The following is a 19,704-nucleotide window of genomic DNA, read 5'->3' on the forward strand; positions in this document are numbered from 1 at the left end:
TTGTGTTCAATGTGGTCCATAAGAATCACTGCAAGTTCAACAGCACAACACAACCTAAATCAAAAGAATACCAAACAGGAAGGTACCACTATAACATTGAGGAATTACATCTACAAATGGTGACAGACTTACCAAGAGCAGCACATAGTGATCAGCAATTGGTCATTATGATGGTCAGGTTGCAGTTATTAGTGACAAGCCAGACTTTGTCTGAAGTGCAATCAGAGAGCACAGTTAGCAATTGGTTTCCTTTGCTAATGCTTGAGGAACTCATAATGGAGATTTATGGAGGCATTGATGGTGATCTTTCCGGGATCACTGGAGACAGAGAAGGTCCCGGAGGACTAGAAAGTAGCTAATATAATAACCCCTATTAAAGAAGGGAGGGAGGCAGAAGATACAAAATTATAGGCTGGTTAGCCTGACCTCAATTAAGATAAGGTGAGATTTTAGAGTCCATTATTAAGGATCAGATTGCAGACTACTTGGAAGTGCACAGGAAAACAGGGCTGAGACAGGGCAGATATGTCAAAGGAAGGTCAGGCACTGGAAAATCTGTTAGAATTCTTTGAGAAGTAAATAAGCAAGTTAGACAAAGGAGAGTGAATGGACGTGGCCTATTCAGATTTCCAGAAGGCTTTTGATAAGGTGCTGCACTGGGGGCTGCTGAATTAGTAGCCCATCACATTAGGGGCAAGGTATTAGCATGGATAGAGGATTGGCTGACTGGCAGGAGGCAGAGAGTGGGGATAAAGGGATTTTTTCAGGATGGCAACTAGTGACTAGTGGAGTTGTGCAGAGGTCTATGTTGGGACCACAACTTTTCATGTTATACACCAGTGAACTGGATGAATTACAGATGACACAACGATATGTGGTAATGTTGAGGAGGCAGGGAGTCTGCAGAAGGATTTGGACAGGCTAGGAGAGTGCCAGATGGAATACAATGTAGGAAATTAATGCACTTTGGTAGGAAAATAGAAGTACAGACAATTTTCTAAATGGCGAAAGTTTATGAAAATCTGAAGCACAAAGGGATTTAGGAGTTTTAGTTCAGGATTCTCTTAAAGTGTGGGTTCAGTTGGTATTTAGGAAGGCAAATGCAATGTTATATTCATTTTGGGAGTGTTAGAATACAAGAACAGAATGAACTGCAGCTCTACAAGGCTCTGGTCAGATCATATTTTGAATATTGTGAGCAGATTTGGACCCCATATCTGAAGAAGGATGTGTTGGCTTTGGAGGAAGTCCAGAGGAGATTTACAAGAATGATCCCAGGGATGAAGGGCTTGTCATATGAAGAATGGTTGAGGATTCTCAGTTTGTACTCAATAAAGTTTAGAGGAGTGAGGGGGAATCTCATTGAAACTAACAGAATACTGAGAAGCCTGGATAGAGTGGACATGAAGAAGATGTTTCCAATAGTAGGAGAGACTAGGACCCAAGAGCACAGCCTCGGAATGAAGGAACAATCATTTAGGTTGGAGATGAGGAGGACTTTCTTCAGCCTGAGTGTGGTTTATCTATGGAACTTATTGCTGGAATGGACTGTGGAGGCCAGGTCACTGCATATATTTAAGACAGAGATAGTTACGTCCTTGATTAGTTAGGGGAACAAGGGTTAAGGGGTGAAGGCAGGAATCTGCGATTGTGAACAGTCAACCATGATTGAATGTCAGAGGAGACTCAAGAGGCTGAATGACCTAATTCTGCTCCTATCTTTTATGATCAAATGAACAGGTTTCTATTAAAAGAAAATCAGTGGTTAACCATTGACATTCCTCTTTTTGCTAGATGACTTCTTCGCTCCACCAAGACATGATCTGTGCACTAAACCATATCAGTAATCATGGGGGAGTGTGACAAAACTATTTGAATCTTTGATTTGGATGTAGGCCCAGTTGGATCAATATAAAGTGTATTTAGTTAATAAAAATATTATTTGTTGTTGAGGTTAGCAAAGATTTTGGAGCTTAAAAAGAACATGTGTTAATAAGTAACCTGCATTAGTTTATTTTTCAATCCCAATTTTCCATTTGCTTCATGGTATTCAAACCCTATCAATATATTTTGACATGTACAAGTCATTTTATTTGAACCTGTTGTAGTATAATTTTATTTCTTTAGTCTTTACAATGAGGCCCTAATTTGGATTTCTGTGAAAACTTTACTTGCTTAATGAAAGTATGGTCAATAGATAATGTAACTGGTTTCTTAATGTGTACTATTATCAAGTCATACAGCACAGCAAAAAACCTTTCACTTCCACCTTGTCCATGGCAACCAAGTTTCCCTAACTAAACTAATCCCATTTGCCTGCATTTGACCCATTTCCTTATAAAGCTTTCCTATTTATGTACCTGTCCAAATGTTGTAACTGCAGTTCAGAACCACCCTCTGTGTGAAAAGTTGCCTCTCTGGTCCCATTTTCTCCCCTCTCACCCTAAAATTATGCCCTTAAAATGTGTTCTTAAAACAAAAAAAAGTGCTGTATTAATAGGTTTTTACATTGTTAGCATCTGAGCTTTAAGTCTGGCAATATGCAAAAAAAAATGACCATCTAATTAATGAGTCCACAATCAGTTTTCATGGGGATCTGCAGAAAAGCCTAGAGCACAATGGAACATCAAATGGTCAATTTCAAAGCTGCATGGATGAGAGTCATGGAGTTTTCACACGATCATCAGCTGAATGTAGGAGCGGCCAGCCTGTTTGAGCTTCTAATGCAAGTGATAAGCTGCTCAGATTTATTTATTTATTTTAAAAAAATTCACTTGTGGGATGTGGGCATCACTGGTTGGGCCAGCAAATGTTGCCCATCTCTAGTTGCCTTTGAGAACATAGAACATAGAAAAGTACAGCACAGAACAGACCCTTTGGCCCACAATGTTGTGCCGAGATTTAATCCTAATGTAAAATCCTAATGAGAAGGTGGTGGTGAACTGCCTTCTTGAACCACTGCAGTCTACTTGCTGTGGGTTGACCGACAATGCCATCAGGGAGGAAATTCCAGCATTTTGACCCAAAGACAGTGAAGGAACGGCGATATATTTCCAAGTCAGAATGGTGAATGGCTTGGAGGGGAACTTGAATGTGGTTCTCATATACCTGCTGCTTTTGTCCTTCGAGGTGGAAGTGGTGATGGATTTGGAAGGTGCTGTCTTTTCATGATCTTTGGTGAATTTCTGTAGTGCATCTTGTAGATAGTACTCACTGCTATGACTGAGCATCAGTGGTGGAGGGAATGGTTGCTTGTGGATGTAGTGTCAATCAAGTGGGCTGCTTTGTCCTGGATGGTGAAAAGCTTCTTGAGTATTGCTGGAACTGCAGCAGGGGGTATTTCATCATACTCTTGACTTGTGCCATGTAGATGATGGTCAAGCTTTGAGGAGTCTGGAGGTGAGTTACTCACCACCATATTCCTAGCCTCTGACCTGCTCTTGAGCCACTGTGTTTATGTGGTGAGTCTCTGGTCAATGATAACCCCCACAATGTTTTCACTGGGGGATTCAGTGATGTTAACATCATTGAATGTCAAGGGTTGGTGGTTAGATTGTCTCTCATTGATCATAGCCTGCCATTTGTTTGATGTCAATGTTACTTGCTACTTGTCAGCCCAAACCTGGATACCGTCCATATCAAGTTGCATTTGAACATGGACTGCTTCAGTGTCTGAGAAAATGCAAATTGTGCTGAACTTTGCAATCATTGGCAAACATCCCCACTTCTGATCTTATGATGGAAGGAAGACAATTGATGAAGCAACTGAAGATGATTGGGCTAGAATTATCTTTGTCAGAATGTCCATTGTCATATTGTTTTACATGACTTCTTTCATCACCGAAATAGAAATATCACAGAATATTTCAAGCCATAATAAATGTGAGACCATAAATATGCTGAATGCAGGGAATTTGTTTTAAATTCTAAGTTTACTTAAGGCACATAGTTCATTGGGCTGAAATGGTCACTACTGGTGCTTATTGTGTGGCAGGTGAGAATTTCTACGACATTTTCAAAAATTATTAAAATCACTTTTTAAGATAACCAGTCAAATTACAATTTATCACATGAGATGGTCTAATGTAATGACCAAGAAGAGAGTCCAAATTTATCAGTTTAGAAATGTATATTCATATGATTCTTGGACTTTTCAACTGACCTTAGGTTTCATTCTGATCCAGTCATGTCAAAAGTGATAAGACAGACTCTTAAGGAAACAGGACTGACAAAAAAGAACCTAGCAGTGATGGAAGAGCAGTAGAAACTTTGGAAAAATCATGATATTTCTCTGGATGAGTGGAAGAACCCAAGGGAAATAGACAGCTGCATTGATAGAGTTTGTTAATATATGTGAAGAACACACAATTCGTTATAATGTTTTGAGATGTAACATGTAGGAGGTTTTTATTGATACAAATAAAATGAAAAAATACTTTCAAAGCAAATTTTATATCATTATTTGTTAAATTGGTCACATTTTGGAATAAAGTACTATGAAACCAATCATTAACTTTAAAACATGCATTCCAAATTAAATATAGGAACTATTCAATGTACAATATTTGTAAAATGCAGGCTGCAGTATTTAAGATTTGAATCACAAAGAAATGTTGGATTAGGTGCTACGAACTGAAGGGTTTATCCCTGCTAAAATAGTATCAGTTTACGTTCTGAGTCTAATAATAGCATTTCTATTTTTTCTTTAATTTCTACTTTTTCTTTAATTTCTATTATATGTATAAATTTCTGATGTTAGTGCAAAGCATTGATATAGGTGTTAGTCTGGTTTTGAAGTGGTAAGATAATTGTGTAGACATTTGTTCTTGATCAAGTTGATCAACTGCTTTATTCTGGAAAATAAAAATGATAAATAAATCTCCACATTCATGGAAATTGTTAAAAACCAACATAAATAAATAAATAAAAATAGATGTTGGATTTTTCTTTACACACAAATAATAGCAGACAAGAATTCTTCAAAGCCAATAATATTAACATCTCCCCTGACATCTTCCAGCCTTGCTTTAGATACTAAATTTGATAGTCTACATTTTTAATATTGAGAAGTTCTAATTATTTATCTCTCAAATCTGTCTCTTCACTTGTCATCCATTCAATTAAACTTTATCTCGCAATGCTTAAATAGTTACTTCTCATCTTCTTGGCACTGTGCTTGCTAACCTGGACATATTTCTCTATTTCTTAAAGAATTATTCTTAGCCTTTGTGAAGCTGGTGTCTAATCCCAAGCCTTATCTCCTCTCTCAATATAATCTGCAACTTTCTCAACACTTATCAGCACCTGAGTATCTCCGATGTTAACCTAATCAACCTTCCAGATCTTTAGTTCAGTTTGAGCACAGCGGTATGCAACATCGGATAGAAAGTGCAGGTTACAAAAAGGTGAAGCACCAAGAATTTTTCCATTTTCATCTGGAATGCAATTGTTGCATGGTCCTGCCATACCCTCTACAATGGAATCATACATAGGTTTTAATTCCTTTACCTGCACTTAATCTAAGACTACAGTCTGAGCTCTTTTTTTGGGAATGTTTTTGCTGCAGCTTAGAACTGAAAAAATTTACTTGCAAAATTGTAAATTTTGTTGATGTGGAAGATGTACTATAATTTTCGCTATCAAAAATGCTAATTCCCTGGGTTTTAGTGTATAAGCATGCATATGGAGCAGATAAGCTTCTCTAAGATTGAGAAAATTTCAAACGACCCATATAATCTCAGTTTAACAGCCCCCAGTCCTAACTCCATGAATGAGAAGACCATTGCTGATATGGCTGAAGATGGTTCAGCCTGACTGGGGAACATCTTTGTGATGAGCTGGGCAGTTCTTCAGCAGCTTTCTCAGTTGCTGATGCTGACAATGCATTTGGATATTCCTAATATTTAATTATTCCCCCAACCTTGATAAATGGAGAAGATTAAATAAATTTAACTTATAAATAATTCAAAGTAAAATAGTCAACATATTAAAAACATAGAAAAAAATTACTTTTAAGATTTATAATAATATAAAATTTGTCATTTTCCTCAAATTACCTGCTGGGTGCTTTTTCATTAATATTGTCAAGAGGTTTTCTTGAACTGTAACGATAACTAACCATTGTTCTCTTATTCTTACCTTGTAGTCCTAAAGCATTGATCATCTCTGTATAGGAGAATCTGTCATTGTTATCTTCATCAAACTGTTTAATGTTTTCTTCAGTTGGTGCCCATTGACCAAGAGTATTCACTAGGTCCCTATACGTCAGGTAGCCGTGCCCAGTCCAGTCTGCATCATAGAAATATGACCTCAATGCTGTTAGAAGACAAAGATGGATCAAAAATTAGTTTTTCTAATTTTGGAGTATCAGATAATCTTATTTCACTTTGTGATACTTAAAACAAAAGCAGTAAAATAGTAAAATGTAATCTGGAATCACAATTTCCTGATATGAGCTGGTGGAAGCTGGAGCTCTTCAATGGGAGTATGTACTTTATAAACTCTGGGTTAAGTTGTTAAATGAGAAAGGTCAACTCTTGGTGAGAGTTACTTAAATTATATGAAACTAATGACCATTTTATTACCATGTTACTGGATCTCCCATGGTGTTGCTCCTGGTGAATAAGCTTTTGCGAACCAAATGTACAATACATCGTGAAACTCCATCGTAATTAAATATGTTGACTTCTGTACTGCTGGTAATGTGGACTGGTCTTTTGCGAAGTTGCCTGACGACGAAATTTTTATTTTTGTATATGCTATATAGTTTCTTAGTGATTTGTGTATGTCAGAAGAAAGGCTTTATTATTCCTAAAGGAGGAATTTTTATGTAAAATTGAACATTAATATATTTCCCACCTTTCAAATTTGTTACTGAAGGAATTGAAATGATGTTTCTGAGCACAGATTTATGCGAGGTGTTTTCTGTAGCAGGTGTCCGGACATCTGAAAGTGAAATGATAGATTTTTAGTATCACTGAAACTGCAACAGGGTTAGTGTGTAAAATTAATTTAACAATTTGTGAGACTTAAACGTATTATCTTGATTATTGCCTGAAATACATTTTAGACTATCCAATTACAAAGTACTTACAAGGCAGTTTTACATTTTTATGGGACAAATTGTGTTTGATATAATTCAATTTCTAAGTTATGCATTAACAGAATCACAGCATGATTGGTTACCTAGTTTTCCATCATCCTCATGGCTCATTAATGATGTGACTTTGGAACTTTCTGTCTGCTGTGGTGGTGGATATGGAGTGCTTTCAATTTGGAGTTGTGCCATAGTTGCAGAGGGCTGGCTTGTTTGGTTCAATGCATCTTCTCTTTGATAAGTCTCTTCCTTCAACTGTGAGATCTGTTGGAAATTGCTATCCAAATCCTACAAGAGATAACATGATGCTAACCATGTGGAAGCACAAGTGATCGTGTACTGCAACCATACTTTAGTCAGCAATCATTAATTTATATTTATTTATGTTGCCGGGCAAGAGGAATTTAAACAAGTTTCAACGTGGACTGTGATGTAGCCTCAATGCTCTGAAATATTTTGACATGTGTGCCTCAGCAGTCTTCGCCAGTTAGACGTCTCCCCTACTTTAACACAAAAAGCTAGATTTTTGGTTAATGCCTGCATCTCCATTCACCCACTAGAAGTTCAACAGAAAGGTAGAAGGCACCCCTCAAATTCCAATTGGCTTCAACATAGGTTAATGATGAGTGCATTATGCTTAAGACAAGGGAAAACTGTGTTACCATAAAATAACAGTATAATTATGTTTAGGAAGATTGCAAGATCCTGCAGACAATATTCATGGTTAGTTTGAGAGAAGGCAATTAATTTCCAGAAATGTAGTGGCATATAGCATAAATTTCAATTTGATTATTCATACATTACCACAGTGATTGCACTTCAAAAAGCTCTTAAGTGACTTTGTGATGTGAAAAGTGCATTGTATTGTTGTGCCATTATATTATATCATTTTGTAAGTATCATTGCAAGTCTTAATTCAGTCTTTGGGCTCTGCAGCTAAAACATCAAAACATACATACAAATGGATAATCTCTCTTTGTTATTTCCATGTAGTTTCTATGACTCTCACTCAACAAAGGATGCTCTGTAAAGTTAAGGGACTTCATGGGTCTGTCCAACTGAACTCAGAAAAATTGGAAGATTTTAGACTTCATTTTTTTGTCTATTATTTGAGAGATTGTAAAGATACCATCAATCCAGCTAATGAAAATCTTTTGTTAGGTGTCAAGATATATTCTCTCTTGCGCTCTAGTAAGGGTTAATGCTTTGAAATGGAATTTCTACTTTCCGGGTCACTGGATGAGTGCTACATTCCAGAAGCACAAGTTCAGAAACAAAGTACTCCACCTGATCAGCATACCATTGTCCACATTCATTCCTACCATCACAGACCATTGAAGGCAAATGTGTCAAGCGCCTTCTTCACCAAACTGTCTACCTGTGACTCCACCTTCAAGGAATTGTGCACCTACCTACACCCCTAGATATCTTTGTTCGACAGCATTCCCAGGGCTGTACTATTAAGTGTATAAGCCCTGCCCTGGTTTGCCTTACCAAAATACAACACCTCACATTTATCTAAAATAAAATCCATCTGCCACTCCTCGGTCCATTGGCCCATCTAATCAAGATGTACTCTGAAATAATTTTCTTCACTGTTCAGTGCACCATGGAATGTTATGTTGTGGAAGTGTTGTTGAGGCCACTTTTAGAAAACTATGTTCAGTTCTGGTCACTCTGCTATAGCAAACCTGTTATTAAATTAAAAATGGTTCAGAAAAGATGTACAAGGATGTTGCTCTGATTGGCAGGTTTGAGCTAAAGGGAGAGGCTGAATAAGCTGGGGATTTTTTTCCTTAGAGCATTGGCAGCTCAGGGATGACCTTAAAGAGGTTTATAAAATCATGACAGGCATGGATAGAGTGAATAGCCAAGGTCTTTTTCTCGGGGTGGGGGAGTCCAAAACTAGAAGGAATAGATTTAAGGTGAGAGAAGGAACTAGCTGCCATATGAGGTAGCGGAGGCTGGGTACACAATGAGGAAGGGTTTAAACGGTTGTGGGCCAAATGCTGGAAAATGGGACTAGATCAGTTTAGGATATCTAGTCAGTATGGATGAGTTGGACTGATGGATCTATTTCTGTGCTGTATAACTCTATGACAACTGGTGTATCATGATAGCAGTGTTTACATCTAGTAGATCTCTACCACCTAGAAAAACATGGGCAGCAGATATACAGGAACACCATCACTTTCAAGACACAGTCTAAACCACACACCATCCTGAATTAGAATTATACTCCCATTCCTTCACTGCCGTTGAGTCAAAATCCTAAAATTTGGCCATAACAACACTGTGGGTGTACCTAAATCAAATGGTTCAGGTAGGCAGCTCCTTACCATCCCTGTAAGGGCAATTGGAACATACAATAAAGGCTGGCCTTGCCAATGATGCCCACATTGCAAAAATTAATTTAAAAAAAACACAACGAACAAAGTGCGTCTAAAAATCTGTGACTAGTTCAGTAATCAAAATTTTACACTTAGTTAGTTGAAAGTACTTTAGGAATAGTTTGAAGAAACACTACTAACCTGTTCCAGTTGACTTTGGTGAGACTTCAAATTTTCTGACACGTTGCGCATTCTTTCTAATGATTCTTCAAACTGGTCTAGTTCAATAACCTTAAAAGAAAATACACACAGTGGGATACCTTACTGTATCTGAAAGAAACATAGCTAGCTTTCGGATCAATTGATAATAACTGGCACTTTCAAGTTTCACAATGTCATTCTACATCTGTATGTGAATTCACCCTGTTAAGTTGTAAACAAGATATTGTGACAGTTTGGATGTTTCCTGCAGACATCCCTGTATCAATGAATGTTAGGTTAGGTGGACAACATAGTCATGAGGTGAGATGGACAGAAGGAATACAGAGTCAACCAAAGGCAAAATAATCAAAGTTAGTCAATGACTGTCTTCTATCTCATCATTTAAAATACTGTAAACAAGGTAAAATAAGTAAAAATGACTGCACATTATAACAATTTTATGCACATATTAAAATCTTCCATTCTTTAACAGGATCTACAATTGGTTTCTTTCTTTTTGTTAAAGTGATTATGGGATTAAATGCCAGAATCAATCACAGAAAATGACCTTTTATATTCTGATATGCAACTGCCACAGTATGGACTATGTGTCCTGCAGGGATAGGCCAAGTCATTTAGATTAAATACAAGTACCTTATGAAAATTCCTAGTTTGGCTGTTTCCAATCTGGTTCCCATTCTTCTCACAGCACTAAAACTAACCTAGCCAAAGTTACGAATAACATCCTTTGAAACTGTGGCGAGAATCCAATACTCTCCAGGCACTTCTTGATCTCTCTGCAGCAACTGATCCAGAATACATAGCCATCCTCCATCTCTCCTTTACTGTGAAACTTCAGGAACCTGCCCTTGCTCTATTTCAACCTGTATAATCATAGTGACCCCTTCTTTATTGTTACCTTTTCCTTCTGCTCCTGTTTCATCATCTCCGGATCTTTCCTGAGGATCTACACCTAACTCATTCCCCACCTGCTTAATATTTCTGCTGTCCTTAGTGATATCATGTGAAAAGATGGGCTCAATTTCCACTTACAAGCTTAACTCCAGGCTGCTTTACTACCCTTTCTCTCAGCTCCATGACCATTGGTGCACCATTAGATGGCCTGGCCAAACCTCAGAGCCTGGATAAATCAACACTTGAACTAAGCTGAACTGGATTTGTGCTTGGCCTCTTAAATTCAAAACAAATTAGCCATTAGACAGGTACAGCATACCCACTGGATCAGGGAACTGAGGACTCATTAACCTGAGAGATCTGAATCACCGAGGTCAAGAAAAATATCTGATGAAAATTTTTTTATAGGAGAGATGAATATTATGCTGGTGGTTAGGATTGGATGCAGACTTAGCTGCATTTGTGTGGCAGTACTCAGGATACAACCAGCAGCTCCCCCACATTCATGGGAATGGCTGGGTAAACCCTGGACTCGGTTACATGTCAACCTTTCATTAGCTCAATGTTCTTAGTCATTAAGGATGCCCACATAAAGTAGTTGGATGTGAATAGAGTTCATTTGTCAAACACAGGGACAATGATAGAAAAACTGCGAGCATCCTCTGCAATTCACGGGCTTCCATGAGTATTGGTTACAAACAACAGGTCATCATTCACCAGCAGGATGGCTGACAGATATAAACAAGAGTGGTGAGGTTCTGTTCACTCTGGGAGCTGGCTCTGAGGAAGTTGGATCAATGTCAAGGACTCTCCACATGTTGTTTAGGGATACAGATGCAGGCAAGTGGGATTAGTTTGATTTGGGAATATGGTTGGCCTGAACAAGTTGGACCAAAGGATCTGTTTTCATGCTGCATGACTCTATGACTCTAGGTTTGCCTTACCAAAATGCAACACCTTACATTTACCTAAATTAAACTCCATCTGTCATACCTCAGCCCATTGGCCCATTTGATCAAGGTCCTGTTGTACTCTGAGATAATCTTCTTCACTCTCCAGTACACCATCTATTTTAGTGTCACCTGCAAACTTACTAACCTTACCTCCTTTACTCACATCGAAATCATTTATATAAATGATGAAAAGCAGAGGGCCCAGCACAGAGTCTTGTAACACACCACTGGTCATTGGCCTCCAGTCTGAAAAGCTCTACCTCTACCTTCTACCACCATCCTCTGGCTCCTAACATCAAACCAATTTTGTTTCCAATTGGCTGTCTCTCCCTGGATTCCATGTGATCTAACCTTGCTAACTGGTCTACCATGCAGAATCTTGTTGAATGCTTTGTTGAATATATTTATATATGACATACCACTCTGCCTTAATCAATCTTCTTTGTCACCTCTTCAAAAAACTCAAAACTCAATCAAGTTATTGAGACACAATTTCCCACACACAAAGCCATATTGACTATCCCTAATCAATCCTTTCTCTTCCAGATGCATATAATTTCTATCCCTCAGGATTCCTTCCAACAATTAGCCCATCACTGACGTCAGACCCATGGGCCTATAGTTCCCTGTTTTTGTCCTTACAGCCTTTCTTAAATGATTGGACTATATTAGCCAACCTTCAATCTTCTGGCATCTTACCCATGGCTGTTGATGATACAAATATCTCAGCAAGGGTTACAGCAACCCGAGCTTCCCACAAATTCTGGGAAATACCTGATCAGATCCCAGGGATTTATCTATCTTTATGCATTTTAAGACTCCAGCATCTCCTCTTCTGTAATATGATCACTTTTCAAGGCATTACTATTTATTTTGTCAAGTTCCCTAGCTTCCATGTCCTTTTCCAGGGTAAATACAGACACAAAATGTTCATTTAGTGTCTCACCCATCTCCTATGGTTCCACACACAGATGACCTTGTTGATCTTTAAGGACCCTATCCTCTTCCTAGTTACTCTTTTGCCCTTAATGAATTTATAGAATGTCTTTGGCATTTTCTGTTAACTGGATTTCCTAATTCATTTCCAACCTAACCTCCTTTCTATTGAAGAAAAGATACCATGGTCCCTAAAGATGTGGGGTTGTACTGCCTGACTGGTCTTGGGCAAGATGAGCAGGAGGTGGGAAGATATGTTGGGAGTGGATTACTAGGGGTGGGAGCGGGGACGTGGAGTTAATGTGAAACAGTTAAATACTAAAATGCCAACAGCCTCAGATTTAACCTGTTTTCTCGGTTTAATACTGGCTGGCCAGGTTTCCCAGGCCTCCTGTAACCTGATACATAGAGGAAGAAGTGGATGGCTTTGAGCAAAAGCTAAGTGACTTTACAGCACTGCACTTGGCCTTTTCATTTCTTATTAAATGTTAGTTTCTACCTTAAGGATTCTATTGTCTCACCAGCTTCAATCTGAGATCTTTATAGTTCCTACCTCCTGGTTTCTTCCTGTTTACTCAACGTCTGAATAAAGCCTCCACTTTGTGTTATAGAGAGATAGTAGACTCATCTCACTCCCCTGCCTCTTCCTCTCAACATGCTTATTCACTTACTGTCCAATCCATCTTCTATAGAGCAACTAACTTGATTCCATTAGTCATCTGTTGGGATATTCTCATGCTGAGCTCTGACTGGTTTATCTAGTTCGCAGGTAAACTATAACATTACACTAATATCAACAGCACTCTCTAAAGAAATGGTCATGAAATATGATACTAAACCTGTGTGTTTGTCAGCTCTCTAAGAGAATGCAGATTTGTTTCCATGGACCTGAATTGTTGGGTGAGTTCAGTTGTTAAATTGCGAAGTTCATGAATTTCATCCTTTATTTCCAGGGTACTGGAAACAGTAGACACATTCAGTTTCCGCACCAATTTGTACAGTCTGGACAGCTCCTAAACAAAGCAGAAATACATCAATATTATTATTAATTTCTCCTGGTATCAGAAAAAATAGTTTATGGAAAAATACATTTTGACATCAGTCCTGTCTGAATACACCTAAAAACCAAAAGAACTTGCTGATGCTGTAAATCAGAAACAAAAACAGAAGTTGCTGTTTAAGGTCCGGTGACCTTCCTCAGATCTGAAACGTTAACTCTGATTTCTCTTCACAGATGCTACCAGACCTGCTGAACTTTTCCAGCAACTTCTGTTTTTGTTTCCATGTGAATGTAAGACGGTTTTTGTACAATGTATACTTATATCTATACTGTACATACATACACACACTAGTATCTATACTATCCATGAGTCAGATCAATGAATGAATATTGTTATTTGTGAGGCAGAATGTAGACAGTATTTTCATGCTGTATCTTTCTTTTCAATGGTCTACCTCTTTCCATTTGCAATAGAAACATAGAATACAGCAGCAGGGGTAGGTCAATCAGCCGTTCAAGCCTGTTCTGCCATTCAATATGATCATATTGCCTTGTTCCCACTTTATCCCCATAACCTGGGATCTGTCATCCTATGATGGAAATGTGTTGCTGGAAAAGCGCAGCAGGTCAGGCAGCATCTAGGGAACAGGAGAATCGACGTTTCGGGCATTAGCCCTTCTTCATTCCTGAAGAAGGGCTAATGCCCGAAACGTCGATTCTCCTGTTCCCTAGATGCTGCCCGACCTGCTGCGCTTTTCCAGCAACACATTTCCATCTCTGATCTCCAGCATCTGCAGACCTCACTTTCTCCATCTGTCATCCTATATCTTTCTTGAAAGTCTTCAATGCTTAGAGCTCAACAGTTTCCTGTGGAAGGCTATCCACTATCTGGCTGAAGCAGTTCTTCCTCATTTAAGTCTGCAGTGGACTACTGTTACTTTGTGACCCTAGGTTCTGGATTCCCTGGCAACTCAGAAAATTCTTCCTGCATCTACTCTGTCTAAAACTGTTAAAATTTTATAAATTTCTAAGACATTCCCCTTCATTCTTCTAAACGCAAATGAATATAATCCTACTGATCCTGTACATCAGTCCTGCCATCGCAGGAATCAGCCTGATAAACCTCATTTGCACTCCCTCGATAGCCAGAACATCCTTCCTTGCGTGGGGAGACCAAAACTAAACACAAAACTCCAGGTGTTGTCTTACCAAGGCCCTGTGCAGTTGCAGCAAGACAGCCCTGCTCCTGTTCTTGAATACACTTGCAATGAAGGCCAACACACCACTTTCCCTCTTCATCGCCTGCTGCACCTACATCCTTATTTTCAGCACAAGAATGCTCAGATCTCACTGCACCTCCCCTTTCCCAATCTATCGCCATTTAGATAATAATCCACCTTCCTGTTTTTGCTACTAAAATGGATAAACCTCATTATCCAAATTATACTACATCTGTCATGTATTTGCTAATTACCTACCTTGTCCAAATCACAATGAAGGAGAAATGATTATTACACTTTAGGAGCAAAAATAATGAGAAAATCTGACAATTTTTCCCAGATTTAATGCTACTTGAACCAATAAAAGCGTGATTGAATTGTTTAAAGGCTCAGAACTTATATCTGAACAGTTACCACAAATGAGGAAATTGGACTCTAATAATACAACTTAATAGTAGTGGCAATATTTGCATTTAATATTTTGGTACTTTGGGACGAGCATATTTGGGGAGAACTTAAATTTTCAAAATTTAATTTGGGTCAGCTAGTCCACTCACTTGTTAAAAATCTGAATTCTGACCCAATCCCCTCACTTCCAGCCTGAACAAAGCTGGGTTTGGGCAACTTTGTGTTTTGTGCTGAGCCATTGTTTTACAGAAAATTAAAGCAATGGGTTTTCCTGTTCTCAGGTGGCTAAAAATAGGCAAGATCTGCTGAATCCAGGAGGTAAGTGTTTATCCAATTACCCATCAGAGCTATTTCACCTGTTTTTCCCACCACCACATCGCCAAACCATCCCAATCTCAATCCTGACCAAACGGTGGTACAATTAACTCTGAATTGGAAAATGCAAACTTCATTTCAGACACTTAACAAGTTTAATCCCAGTGCATATTAATGGAGATGCTGCCTCACAAATGAAGTGTTAAATCAAGGTCCCACGTACCTTGTAGACATTAATAATCCAAAAGCACAACTGAGAGAAGAGCAGGCATTCTACCTGTGAGCTGGCCAGTATTTATCGTTCACTCGATATTGCCAACATTTAGCAATTTGTTCTATTTCTATTGGTGGGACCATGCTGTGAACAATGGGCTGCCAAGCTGACTATATCTCAAAATAATTCATGGGCTATAAGGTGTGTTAGAATGTTCTAAAGATCTGAGGATGTGTAATTAATTGCTCCATTTGTGACACTAACATTTCTCCACTGAATAGTTGCCTGTTTCAAATCTATAGTAATTATATTTTATTGATGCTGCAAGTTAGATTCATAATCACTTCAATCAATAATTTTTCCTGTTACAATTTGAAATGCTCATAAAATTGTACCATTGCTATGTCCAGAGTAAAATCTCACTGTATTTTATCACATAAAAGTAATATCTTTGTATTTGTCAGTTAATGTTCTTGCCATCTTTCTTCCATTTGGCAATCCATATATTTTATGTTTTAACAACTTTTTGGTTGCACAATGATTGGTCTGAAGATTGTGAATAATAAAAGGCTGGATAACTTGCAAAAGATTTATATTCCTGACGGGTGATCATTCAACTAAATGATAGTTGGGGAGAATTTGTAGTTCATTTACTTTTTAATCAAATGAATGGCTTCATCACCAGAACAAATCACTTAGTTGCAATTATTCTTTTAAGTTATGCATTCTACTGGAAAGCAATCTGTACTGCAGAATTAGTTACAATATGATCAGCAAATAAAATGCACAAAGTATCTCATAATGCCAAATACTGACAATTTTAAATAGACATTGCAAAATATCTAGCGGTCATTTATTTGATTAAAAATGAGGAATCTCTGTTCATTCCATTTAATCACAATGTTAGATGAAATCTAATAGCAGATCACTACGATCTTTATAATTTGCTGATTATAATATGCAGCATTTTATTAACTTGTAAATCTGTAGCCTTGTGCATCAAACTTTGTTAGTGCAGAACTTAGGATATTTCTAAGTGTCCTAGCAAATAATGAAGTAAACATATACATTATTACCTGGTTATCAGTTGACTTGTCTTCCACATTTCCAGCAAACTCTTCACACTTAGCCTGCATTAAATTCAGATTTTCTCTGATATGGATGATGCTACCCTGCATGATGTTAATCTTCTAAATGTAGGTTGAGAAAAAGGCAGTGAAACAGAAGTGTACAATATCCTAATTGCAACAACTAAATGCTTACATCCACATTTACTAAACAAAAGGATAGAATTTTCGAAGGTAAACACCAATTCATTGACTAACTCTATAGCCACCTTCTTGATAACTCTGGGATGTAGTAGATTAGGTCCTGTGAGTTTATTAACTTTCAACCCTTTAATGTTTGCCAGTACAACCTTCTTACTAATGCTAATTTTCTTCAATTCCTCATTCTCCATCACCAGTTGGATCTCTAGATGGGTGATGGGTGAGATGCTTTCACTGACTTTAACCAGCCTTATTCTGGCATTGCTGCCAAGTTCTCTGAGCAAGTCTGCAGGAGTCACCTCCCTAGCCACCCATCCCAATCCCTTCAGAAGACAATGATTCAGAACCTCCTGAACTCCTGTGAAAATATAAGTTCTTTCTCTCTCTCCTACCCATCAGCCACCTGGGCCCTCAGTGCACATCCACCAACAGTGAAGCTCTCTCTCTCCTCCTGCCCTAGCATTGTGTTTTCTCTTTGCTGGCCATCAGCAGCTTTTCTTAAGAGGGACAGACTTGTTTTTAAGAGAGAGAGGCTGGCTGGAACACCCTGTGAAATAGCTCCACAGAGGCTGGTATCCCATCACCAAGTCACCTTTTATTTACATGTGGATCCAGCTCCCTCAGAGCAAACTCTCAGAGTGAACAGAATGACTGGCACTCCTGTTTATATCTGTCAGCCAGGGCTCCCTGATTGAATCAGATTAACAGCCCCAATCAGGGAACTCATATTCCATGAGGTCCATCCGACCTTATTTCAATCACTATAACCTGCACATCCCACATGCTGTAATATCCCTCCATTGAGCAAACTGTCAGCCAGCTACATGAGCCCTGTCAGGCTGCATACTGAAAGCAGTAAAATGAGGAAGTTGTACAAAATTTGAATGCCGCCTGTTTCAGTGAGAAGGGGAACAAGCATTCTCTATATCAGCACATATATCAACTAAAAGTAATTTTCTGCTGGTCGCAATCCAGAGTTGTATGTTTTCTTTCACTTCTTGGATTCATTGTCCTTAAACTTTCTTCTTTCCTTATCGATTAGGAGCTTCTTTTAATTAATTTCATTACTAGGCATTTATTGTACATTATCAATGCCTTTTCTTTCAATTTTCACCAAATAGAGCAGCCATTTCCCACTGTTTCCATGGGAAGGGGGACAAGCAACTTGCACATCACTAATCCCTGCCGGCAAATGGGTATCATTCAGCACTTAGCTAATAATTCTTCTAAATTCATTTCCTTCAAACAATATCACTTCACACACCAGATAATTTTTTGTTTATTTTCAATGCACCAAACCATTAAGGGAACTGCTGCTTAACTATTATTTGTTTACTTCTATTGAACTCAAACAGGAGTAAATTAACTGAGATCCAGATTAACTATAATCTAGATTACAAATTCCTTCTGGATTTGAAGAGAATTCTGTGAGAGATTTCATCAACTTGCCTCAAACTCTGCTTGTGGAATTTTAAAAGATACTTTGTATTCAATTGAAAAAAATGAAGAGGTGGGGCAGACAGTGGATGGATAATCTAATAATTTCCACTCATATTAAACTGAAGGTACCTCTCTTGTTTTGGGGCAACTTTGTCAATTAGTAATAAAACAGTGGGTTTAAGGTGCACTCCAGCAGTTGAGCACAGATTCTAGGCTGACACTTCACAGTGTGTTATCAGTGATACTGCAGGGAACCCTAACCTCCAAAAAAATGGATGGACTTGTATCTGGCAGGATGCGAAAAATAAAAAAAATCTCAAAACAAATCTGGATGACATCAAACTCAGATACTTCAAGTTTTAACTGAAACTGAAACCTGTTAGGCAATAAACTGGTCCCGAAGGCAGTTTGTTCATTTTGATTCTTCACTGCAGCTGCATTACCTCAGGTTTTATCTGTATTTCTACTTTCACTCCAATCGGGAAACAGCAGTTGAAGGGAGGTGAGGAAAGTTTTGTGCTAGTACCTTCCTATCATGAACTGCACACAAAAAATGGAATGTTCCCCTCTCCCACCCTGGCTTTGTAAACAAACATGCTGACTCCTCCTTGATCAGATGCACCCGACCTATGGTCAGATCCTGTCTCTCCAAACTCACCCATGATATTCTGTCCACCCGATGAAAGCATACCCCAATACACCTCTGACCCTCTATTTTGGCCTCAAACTGTCGCTGGCCTCACACATACATCCTGCCATTCTCTAATCCAGCTTGTGCCTAAACTCCAAAACTTGTGATCTCGACCTCAACAAAAGGAAACCAACACACATTCTTGGGCTACAGACTCTGCCTCAGTGCTCCCCACAGTCCAAGGTCTGTCAGTCAGATTGGGGTTTGGATAGTGATCCTAGTGAAACAGAAAGCAAGTATACAGGTTGTTCTGCTATAGCATGCGTTTTCTCAATGCAAATTCATTGTAATACAATTGATGAATTGGGGACGCTGTTTCTAAAGCACAAACTTTCAAAGCGTGTATTGGCTGTAATGTGATTACATTGCCAACACTTTAAATGCTTTTTTTTATATAATATGTTTTTATTAAGAAAAAATAGATTTTTAAATATTACAACAAATACAAAACAATACAATTCAAAACAGTACAAAAATAGTTCAAAACTAAACCCAAATAATAATAAAAAAAAATCCCCAACCCACCTTCCTATACGAATGTATAAACATATATAGAGAAGTATAAAATTAAAAAAAACCTAAACTAGCTATTTAACTAACTAAATAAATACCTAACAACAAACAAATAAATAGTAATAACTCAGCCCAGCCAAACAAAACACTCATACATTCACAGTTCCTCCTCCCTGGATATTGGGCTCATGAAACACAATCGTT

At 38.2% G+C, this 19,704-nt stretch overlaps 1 protein-coding gene across 1 annotated transcript in view; it reads right to left on the reverse strand.

Moving 5' to 3' along the window:
* Nucleotides 1-4,380: 4,380 nt before the first annotated feature.
* Nucleotides 4,381-19,704, reverse strand: part of LOC122553330 (uncharacterized) — a 40,054-nt gene continuing 24,730 nt past the window's right edge. The window contains exons 5-11 of the mRNA XM_043696896.2: nt 16,665-16,778; nt 13,271-13,444; nt 9,628-9,717; nt 7,186-7,384; nt 6,859-6,945; nt 6,139-6,315; nt 4,381-4,853 (exon numbers count right to left, since the gene is read on the reverse strand). Of these exons, the coding sequence (XP_043552831.2) occupies nt 4,849-4,853; nt 6,139-6,315; nt 6,859-6,945; nt 7,186-7,384; nt 9,628-9,717; nt 13,271-13,444; nt 16,665-16,778 (846 nt within the window). The 3' untranslated portion in view covers nt 4,381-4,848. The remainder of the gene's footprint in view (nt 4,854-6,138; nt 6,316-6,858; nt 6,946-7,185; nt 7,385-9,627; nt 9,718-13,270; nt 13,445-16,664; nt 16,779-19,704) is intronic.

Source organism: Chiloscyllium plagiosum, unplaced genomic scaffold (assembly GCF_037043375.1).
Source record: "Chiloscyllium plagiosum isolate Xiang-an unplaced genomic scaffold, Cpla_swu_hap1 HiC_scaffold_1, whole genome shotgun sequence".
NCBI lineage: Eukaryota > Metazoa > Chordata > Chondrichthyes > Orectolobiformes > Hemiscylliidae > Chiloscyllium > Chiloscyllium plagiosum.